The sequence below is a fragment of the Hermetia illucens genome, chromosome 3, assembly GCF_905115235.1.
Source record: "Hermetia illucens chromosome 3, iHerIll2.2.curated.20191125, whole genome shotgun sequence".
Taxonomy (NCBI): domain Eukaryota; kingdom Metazoa; phylum Arthropoda; class Insecta; order Diptera; family Stratiomyidae; genus Hermetia; species Hermetia illucens.
The window spans coordinates 69,696,779-69,706,819 of record NC_051851.1 but is presented as its reverse complement, the minus strand read 5'-3'; the positions used below and the strand labels follow the sequence as shown (position 1 = coordinate 69,706,819).

General features: G+C 40.9%; 1 protein-coding gene across 2 annotated transcripts in view; it reads right to left on the bottom strand.

The window, feature by feature from the left end:
* Nucleotides 1-240: 240 nt before the first annotated feature.
* LOC119652950 (serine-rich adhesin for platelets) overlaps nt 241-10,041 on the bottom strand; it is a 321,668-nt gene continuing 311,867 nt past the window's right edge. Inside the window, exons 9-11 of one of the 2 annotated variants that reach the window (XM_038057342.1) lie at nt 6,464-9,034; nt 960-1,154; nt 241-758 (exon numbers count right to left, since the gene is read on the bottom strand). In XM_038057342.1, the coding sequence (XP_037913270.1) occupies nt 483-758; nt 960-1,154; nt 6,464-9,034 (3,042 nt within the window). In that variant the 3' untranslated portion in view covers nt 241-482. Of the gene's footprint in view, nt 769-959; nt 1,155-6,463; nt 9,035-10,041 lie in introns of both variants that reach the window. The other variant, XM_038057343.1, reaches the window with a different exon arrangement.

Sequence of the window (10,041 nt, the reverse complement as noted above, 5' to 3'; positions counted from 1 at the left end):
CATTTTGTAAAGAATGCACTACTTCGCCCTTTATGAGATATTTTAGGCCGTAACAGTAACAATCAAACTAAACGGTTCTCGTAATATAACTTTAAATGTATTCAAATAATAAATAACAGTTAACAGAAGGAATACATAAGGTAAATTAGAAGATACCATTGAAAAGAACAAATGAATTAAAACAGTTTTTAATCCTAAACAATCATTTAAACTTTAAATTATCCTTAAAATTACAGAGAGAAACAATTAAACTACAAATACATATAAATAAACGAACAATAAGTGAAATTCAAACGTTTAAATTATAAAATTTCCAGCATTCATGAAGTAAACATACCATTACGGATTACAATTACAAAACTTGATAAATCTAATTTACACGAGTAGTCACTTAATTCATTACAAGGCGTGTTACATATGACACTGTGATGAGTATGCATAGTATTTATATATGAGAAAGAGAAAAGGATTTTGGGGTGATCTTACTTGCCGCACACCTTGCAGGGATAATCATCTTTTTGTGGTTGGGACGTAGATACAATACTGAAAGTGGATGATCCTGACCCATAACTGTGACTTTGTCCATTTGAACTCGAGGCCGAAATAAAGCCTGTGGAGACAGAAGCACCACTCGCGGGGGGAGATGTTGAAGATGTGGAAGAGGACAAGGATGATGACGATGATGCCGCTACTGATGAATTTCTACCGAGACAATGGATCCGCGTATGACCAAGTAGTGCAGCCTTCGAGGTAAAACTCTGTAATTGACTTGAAATTAATTAATTTTGTTGTTGAAATCTACTACCAACAGGCAGATTTCTGGCAAACGGAAAAATACAAATTCTGACGGGGAGCGGTTAGTAATGGAATGGTTGGAAGATTTTAATATATTGCTTGGAAGTTTACTTGGTCAATGTCAGTTTTTCTTTCTTAGCTTAGAAGATGTAACTCAAACTCACAGCTGAACAGTCAGGCATTTCACACACGTGAGGGCGATTTTCGGGCGGAGATTGTGTTGCATGAGTTGATGATGATGTGGATGCTTCGTCGTGGTCAGCCAGTTCTTGTTTAAGGATCAGGTTCTTATACTCTGGACATAGCTTTTTCCATAGATAGTAAAGTTGTATGCAATCACTAGTTGTTTTGCCTTCGACCTAAAAATTAAAAATTGAATTTATTATTCACTACGATATGAGAAAGAAGAAAATTAAGAAAAGAATGTGGCTTTTTTCTTAGATTTGAATTCATTTATTTAATGTCAACTAGGCTAAATGACAATGAACAGTTGGTTTGCCACAGCAAAATGTGTAATCTTTTCTGACCTTTCCCTTCAACCATATCAAATTGAGATCAGAACATATAAAATCACGATTGGAAATCCTCAAATTCATAAATAATCAACGCTCCTTATAATATTATTTTAGTTTCTTTTAATTTTTCTTGATATTAACTAACTTACCTTGTTACTGTAGACTTGTTATACTTATGATAAGCGGTATGCACTGTGCGATTCAGGATGATAGTATTCAAGAAAGTTGCATTAAAGGTGAGTCCATTTTCAGTGGGGTTCAGCGAACAACACACCGATGAGAAAAATAGAAAAATGACTCAGTTGTAACAGCTAGATGTAAACCATAGCTGTGCAGAGAGCCAGGAGACCCTTTTTAATGTTTTGGAGAAAAACAAAACCTTGTTAAAATTGGTTTTCTGTCTGTCTACCCACCGACCCATCAGTCGTATTTTTAAGGAGGTCGAAATCCTTAAAAAGCGCTGACCTATGCACTCCAGTTTGTGCAATTTTCACCCTCTAAAATCAACGCTAACCAACGAGATAAGAAAACGTTTCGATTTTCGGTTTCAAATTACTACAACTGGAGATGTCGTTCCTACCAGTAACCCACCCTTGTTTTAGAAGAGCCTACTTTTACCGCAAAAAAACAAGTACAAACGATTGTCAAATTCGTGAATTTTGTATCATAATTCAAGATCCCAGGAATTACATATACATTGCTTGAAATGATTACATTTATTTTTATTGCCAAAAAAAATTCGAAAAAAAAGGTTGAAATACCGATCGTTGCATAGGGAAACCCTTAGATCCGGCATGCCTTTTGAAAAGCTGAGTGAGATTTTAGTTTTCCTCCGCAAACAATTTCTCCAACCACTCTTTGATGGTAGAACCCAGTCTGTGTGTCTATCAAACTTTCCTGAGCTTTATCAGCATGATTATCGCAAATGCTCTCATCTCCTCTACTGAAATTTCAGTCATATCATTTCCGAGATAACAAACGCTGCTTCATCCGATAGGATATTATAGGCGGAACAGAATTGTCCTTCTTTAGACCGCACTCAGTTTATTTTGTTTGGGTGGTTTTATTATGAGGTTTCTGAAAAATTTCTTGTAGCCGTCATTGCCCTTTCCTTATTTTGGAAGAATGTCCTTGAATGGCTTACAACAAGAGTTTGTCTGTTTATTTGTCCGCAATTTTCGCAACAATAATAATATTATATGGTTGCCTTTTACCAGTTGGTAGTGTATAGCGCGTCAACCACACCTACGCTCCATCGTTTAAGGTTAGCTAAAATGCGCTTCAACTCCTGACAGGCTAGCACCTCTTCTCTACTGTTCTCTACTGTTCTACACCATGTACCCTTAGAACGACCCACCGGTTAAAGATCTTTGGAGAGTGGATTTCACTTTAGCAATGCAATTTTCGCCCCTCCTTGATATGTAACCTATCCACTGCCACTTCCATATCGCCCACGGGTGACAAATCTGTCTGCCGACCAAGTTCTATGTTTGACATAGTGTCAGGTCAGATACTCCGATAATACGACGCAGATAGGTGATCAAGAAGACTTGGAGCTTTTTAGTAACAGTGGGTGTCATTTCCCAGGTACTGCTCCCATTGCAACACAAAAAGAACACTAGCACAAAACAATCCTAACTTGTTCTTGATGTTCAGATAACTGCATTTCTAGATTTTAAACAGGGCAGAGAAAGTGGATCTAGCGCTGTCAATGCTTCGGGGGACATTCGGTTTGTTGCCACCATCAGCAAAACCCTCCTTCCTAGGTATATAAATTTATCAACGTTTTCAATGATCTGCCCATTAATGCAAATAGGGAAAGTACAATGAACCGTCAAACTGAGAATCTTAGTTTTATTGGTGTCTATCTTCAATCCGACTCTCTCCCAAATCCAGAGTCATTTGACCGTAGCCCATGACCAAATGAGGTGATTAAGGAAAGATGTCAGCCCATTAAACTCCTACCAAGAAAAAATAATATCGATGGCAAAATGCAGCTATGCTGGACTTCGCTTTAGACCCCAAATTCCTCTGAGATTTTATCTCAGTGCAGCACGCGAGTTTCTAGGGAATGACACCCCTTTATAGAGCCGCCATATAAACTCCCTGCTCTTTCAAAAACGACGTAGAACAGACAAAGATATAAACTTCGCGTCCTGTTCCAGAATGATCTGTGGGGTATTGTTGTGGTGAATACAAGAGGATCGGAACCCACTCATGCTCCCTTTTGATCAAGCTTTCGCGATTTTCTTTGATGCTAACTCTGGGGTAGATCGTCACGCTCAGCAGCTTTACTACGTTCGAATGCATTAATGGCCGGAATGATTCTCTTCTGCTACAAGGAACAGGCCATATTCGTATGTTACCGTGACTAGTTATTTCATCCAAAAAAAGAGAAACCTAACCGGATATAATAAGATTAAGTACATGGTCAAACCTTTCTTGCACATCTTCATTTACTCGTCATCGTAGGTTAGAAATCGACTGTTAACGTCCTTTACAGGGTCATCGAAAGGTTTGCGACCACATGAAAGCACTTTCGTGATACGATATGCACTTCTGAAATCACTATTTTGAGCCACACCTTTTGCAATCCTTCAATCCTTTCCGTTCATCGATCCACTTCCACGATTGCGCAGTTAGCCATCTTATGACAGCCCATGGGTACGTAGGCTGCTTAGCACCTGAGAAGAGAGCATTTTGGATAGCGATCGAATGCTCATCGATATTCTCAATGTAGTGTATCTGCCGCTGAGCAGCAAGGTTGCTCTCTTAGTGTCGAGCGACAGTGATGTTGAACTTGAGGGTCGCAGCTCTCCAACCCTGCAAGAGGTGGTGGATGCAACAGAAGCGGACGTAAGCGACCATCAGATGATGATCAGTTTCCAGACCGATTTCAGCGTCTCTTCGGTTATCAACATGGTCAGTTGAAACCCAACTGACCTTATGGGATGCTCTGTGATCAAACAATGTGCCACTAATGACGAGGCGGGCGAAGTGCGTCACTCCATAAACTTACCACCATACCGTTACCGTCTCTAAGGCCCCCATCATCTGTAGCAACAAGGTATTGTCAGAACCCACCTTGACATTTAGATCCCCCACCATGATCATAATATCACCATTTGGGACGTCTCTCCCGCTGTTCGTTTAATTGTCTGTAGAAAGGATCCTCATACACTATATCGGAAATATTGGTTGGTGCATTACAGTGTGCATTTCTAATGTTCCTTAACTGAATTCGGATTATTATCTCGTTAGCATGCTGATCCAGGGTCGATCACAACACCACTTAAAATCGACATCACGTGAGAGTAAACAAAGGAGCGGTTAATAACAAAGTCCTTCACTTAGAAGAAGAAGTGAATGGGGAAGCTGTCAAATGCTCTGAAGATGAAGCATCGACACCATCAGCACTGAAGCATTCTATTATCCATGCATTCTACATCGTAAAAAGTAATTGTGGATTTAGCAAAACGAAGGGTAAATGCTACATACCAGCCAATGCACCCACGGCTTATTACGAAAATCATCGAACAGCCGACTGTACAGACCAGCCGACTGTACAGAAAACCTGGCAAAATCTACAAGTTTGTGAACTTGAGAATTACAGGAAATAACCGCCCCAGACGTGCAAGAGTGCGAGAGGATTTTCTTTGGATAGGGTGGGTCAAACTCCCGTGATGGTAACCCATCAGACTACCAACTAAACATCTCCCCGTTATAATGAAATGAAGCTGGAACTATTCGCCACATTACTTCGAGATAGATTTTCGGCTCTCCCACGTTAGGGAGCCTTCAACTTAGGGAATTCCCTTCCCTAAAGAGAGGAGTGAGAAAGAAGGGAATTTTAAATTCAAAGAACCCCCTGCCAATAGGTCTCTTCACTGTTCGAGCTCAATCTTCTTTGAAAAAGATCAATTTAAACGTAATGTGCATGTGCAAAACAGATCCAATTATCTCCGCTCTTGTCCGACATTGCTTAACTGTGTCTATATACAGTTGCAGAAGAATATCATCCCAACTCCACTGCTGAAAGCAGTCAGGGCTTCGTGTCTCCTAACAAGCAGGTAAGTCTGAAAACTTTCATATCAGCTTAAAACCTGGCTAAAGATCCAATCAATCTCACCCTGCTTTTGGTCCAATCACGAACCTAAGTTGACGATAAAGCATCTGCCTCTTGAGTCGTTTTGCACAAGGTGCCTACGATACATTTCCTTGCAAAGAACTACAGCCCATACCTCTGTGCAGTAAAGCAGAACGGACTATATTGTTCTTATGAGAAAATATCTCCTGTTACAGATGGGACGCCAACGATTGCCATTAGCCAACTAAAGGCCGACACTGCAGCTGCAGCTTTGTCCACTGCTTGCTGATTTGCTCGACGAAGCCCATTTTCGAGTGTTAATGCAAGGGGTTTTACCGTTGATTTTGACGCATGGTCGAATTCTATTTGTAGTTAAGGTAACTACTTCGGTTTTTTTCCAAGCGCGAGTCTAAAACCATGAGTAGTTATCCATTCTTTTACCCGTCGCATTAAAGTGCCAAATTTGCTTTGCGCAGATTCAACAATGCATCCCGCAACAATGGCCGCAACGTATCTGCATTAGCGACCAGGCATGTCGAGTCTTGGCAGATTACGATAGGAAACGCTCCAGAGGTCCGGCTCTAAAATGGATCCTTCTCCTTCTCCCGACATTATCTCCATCCACCTCTGGCCGTTCAACATTTCATAGAATAGAAACCGGTCTCACAGATAATCCTACAATGCCCGCCCGGTACATGGAATGAATTTTAGAGTGTTTCTCACTTTTGGGAACCATTAAATGCAGCGATCAGTAGGCCCGGGCTATATACTTTTGACGGGATCATTTATGAAGTTAAAAAATTTGAGAAATTTCAAACCGCAGAGATGCAGTGGATCCTGTTGCTTGGAATCTCTGATCCGGACATTTGCCGGAAATAAATATTTTTCACAAATCCTGTGTTACCCGCATTATTTCATGCAATTCCATTTTGCTGGGACCGCATGGTGTCAATATTGGAATTGCGCATTAACCGATGGATGCTTAATTCAAAATCAAAACTAATTGTCAGGTGTCTTGCGCTTCTGCGACAAAATATATAGTAATAAAAGACACTTAAAAACTTACCTCGCACGCAATTCGATAGAAGTCCTTTCCATATTTTTCCAGACCTTTCAGAAACATCTCAATTGTCTTGGGACACCAGCTCAAATGTACACGACTTGACGGTGTTTGCAGCAATGTCAGCGTAGCCACATGTGTTTGACCCTGCGCATCTAATAAGGCTTTTAAGGCGACTTCTTCAGAATGGTAACCGGACGGTACAGCGTAGGATTTACTCAATTCGATAAATCTAGTGAGCAGATTGGCGTCGTAACTTTCACTTGAATTCCACATCAATTCAGCTTTGTCGTCCACTAAGAAGTTCATCTCAGTTTCAAGGTTAGGAATCATCGCCTGGTAGGCAGTTCCTATATTAACCTTGGAATCATCCAAAAATGCGGATAAAATGGGATTTTCTTCAAACTCCTCCTCAAGCTTACTGGCCGTTTCTTGGATTTGAGTTTTCGGCAGGCAACTATATAGGCCGGAGGATCTCCGGTCAGGGTTCAGAATGGGTGGTGGAGTGTAGTGTGTAGTAGATGGTCGACGAAGTTTGGAACGGTATACTTCTAACTTTTTTGGAATTGGTGGAGGTTTAAGTTTGCGCTTCTGTACAGAATTTGAATAGCTTAAGGAAGTTTGAAAAGTTGAGGAATAATTGTGGTGTTGAAGCGTATTTCCACTGGGTTGCTGAGTAGTTTGTGCTGACTGCACTGCGGTGGGTCCTGTTGCTGGTTTGTGTAATGTGGCACAACTGTTGTCCAGGAATATTTGGTTATCTTTTGGCAAAGATATTACTGAAGAACTATTTCCGACTTGCACTGAAGAACCTACTTCTTCTCCTATGGCCGCCGTACGAATTCGTTTAGCAGGCGTCGGGCCGTTATAAGGTGTTGTTGAAATTTGTACTTGTGGCTTAGTTTGTAATTGTGCCGGTGGTGCCGGACCAGTCTGAACAGCACTAGTTACTGTTCGTTGCCCAAAGTCCTTCGGAGAGGAAGATAGAAGCGGGTCGTCTGAATTAGACATCATTTGGGATTGAAGTGTCAATCCAGGCAAGTAGTAAAGGTCAATGTCATTCTGACATGGATTTCCGTCAACTTCGTCAGTTAACGTCGCTGAAGAATTATTTTGTGGCAAAACATCATTCAAAACTTGCTTAACATCCTCGACACTTGTGACTTCAGTTGTGCTGAAGAATGATGCGGAAAGTGGTGAATTTGTGTTCTGGGCATCGTCCAAAAAGCTCTGTGTTTCGTCCAAAAATGACAGGTTTTGGTGATTAAAGTCTTTAAGGTCGCACTGCTCATTATTGTTTTCATTTAGTAAATCCTCAACCTTTACATCTGATCCGAACACATCTGACGAGTTTTCCTCCGATCGAAAGAATTGTCCACCAGCTAAAACGCTTTTACTTTCATTGAAAAGTTCATTTTTCAATTTTAAAATTTTCTCGCTCTCTGTCAAATCTGATGTATCACTTGTTTTCAAAAATTGACTTTGGTTATCATCGATGAAATCCGTGTTTGACTTTTCGTCAAAAAATGATTTCGCATCGGAAAAATGATGCGAATCGTCCAAAAATGGTGAAGCTTGCGCAACTGCTTCATGGCTTGCTGGGGGTGTTGGATATGCGAGTGGCGAAGGCAACGGTGATGCAGTAGATTGGGTGGCTGGCGATTCGTTTGAAGTACAGTTATATAAAACATAATCCTTGGAATGAAGCGCACTGAATTCGGCCAGGCTCTCTGGCAAGGGGGAGTTTAGGACGGCTTGAAGCTGCCTCGATGTGGGCCTATATTCTTTACTATCTCCCATTTGACAACTGTCTCCTGCCGCACCGAGTGAGTAATCACTGAGGGATGCTATTTCTTCCAGCTGGTCGGTACCTGTAGTGGAGTCGTTCAATAACTGGATAGAATCTACAGCTTGTAATAGCATAGCAGTATCCGACACACTGTACATGTCACTTTCTCCGAAAAATGCTGTAGATGAATCTGTTGCGTATGTGAGAGTGAAAACATCACCTGAAGCATTTTGTGTTTGAGATATAGTCAAGGCCACAGGAGTTGCTTCACCGCCAGGTAGAGAAATAGCCAATGGTGGCGTCGTGGTTGGAGTGTTTGGGGCAGACAATGTTCCATCTGATGGCATTAAAACTGTTTGTGTATTGGCGTTCGTATTGGTTCCAGTTGTAGTGGTAGTAAAAATTTGGCCGGGATCAGAACAGGTACGTTTCACTGCTACTTTTGTGCCACGCTTTAGAAGTTCAATAAGGGTAGCATCCTTAGTATCTGTCCCTGTACTTTGATGGTGTGTACCAACGGAGGTGCCATTCAAGTTGGCCACCTTGTGAACAATTTGCTTCTGAACTTGCATTGATGTTGCTATTGTTGTGGTTGTAGTTGTTCCTTGTGAGATGTTTGCGGTTGTCAAAGAGTTCGCTGAATTTGTTGACCCAGAAATAGAAATCGAACCATTCGGTACTGTGCTTGAGAGAATTGTCGGTGTTTTTGGAGTGAGGAACCCTTCAGCCTCAGCGGCTAGACGACGTACAGCTGATGTCAGGGGAGCAGCAGGTACAACAAAGGCGCCCTGCAAATGAATGTAGATGTATATAATATGGCAATTGTTAATGTATCGATGAAACCAATTAAATAATTTATAAAAACTTTGGTATGATAGTAGGATTCACTCAAAATCTAAACGACCATATTGGAAAAACTACATCATTGATGTCTTAACATATAATAGGAGACAAAATTCAACCATGGCTGATTCTACATTGGATTCCAAATCATTCCGAGATTTTAATTCGGTGCTATCATATGCCGGCTTGACATAACATAGCTATTAGCTTCGACGGAGTGCCGATCCTTCGGAAAGCATTCGAGGCACACTCTCTTGTTCCCGTTGTTGAAATTATTTCAAATACCGATAAAAAGCGGGTGAGACTGTGATCTGATTTGCGCTCCCTGCTCCCCATTAATCCGAAGGGTTTTAATGTGATCGGGAATGAAGGATCTAGAGAAGAAACTAAATTCGTCTATTATGTTTGCACCGCAACAGGAGCCGATGTATATCCCCTAGTTTTCGCACTCACGACAGATGTAGTGTACACAGGATACATTTTATAACTGTTCGATGGTATGACCATGCATCGCACGTTAACTAGATTGAATTGGTCATCGCATTTCGGAAATTTGAGGGACATTCCCAGCGCACGTTGTAATATATCAAAATTGCCCATTTCGCGCCAAATTACTGCTTCCTAAAAGATTGACTGTCAATATCACATGAAATTGAATACCGAGCATAATCAATGCATATACACTACGCCTTGGCTTCAACAGTATTTTTTTCCACCAAAAAGCAATTGTTTATTAACGCATATAATCCCTTTTAATGCATTTTCTTGAAATTAACAAAAGTTGCTTCACTCAAATTGCTCTTCGATAGCCGTCAAATTTTTAGACTTGTCTTTTAAAGGTTAGGGTTAACTTAAAATCAAGTGAATTTAATGCTACAAACTTTTCAGCCCAACTGGTATAACATCAGTTTCATCTCTCCTCTGTTGCAGGCGAAAAGGACCGAAAGGAAAA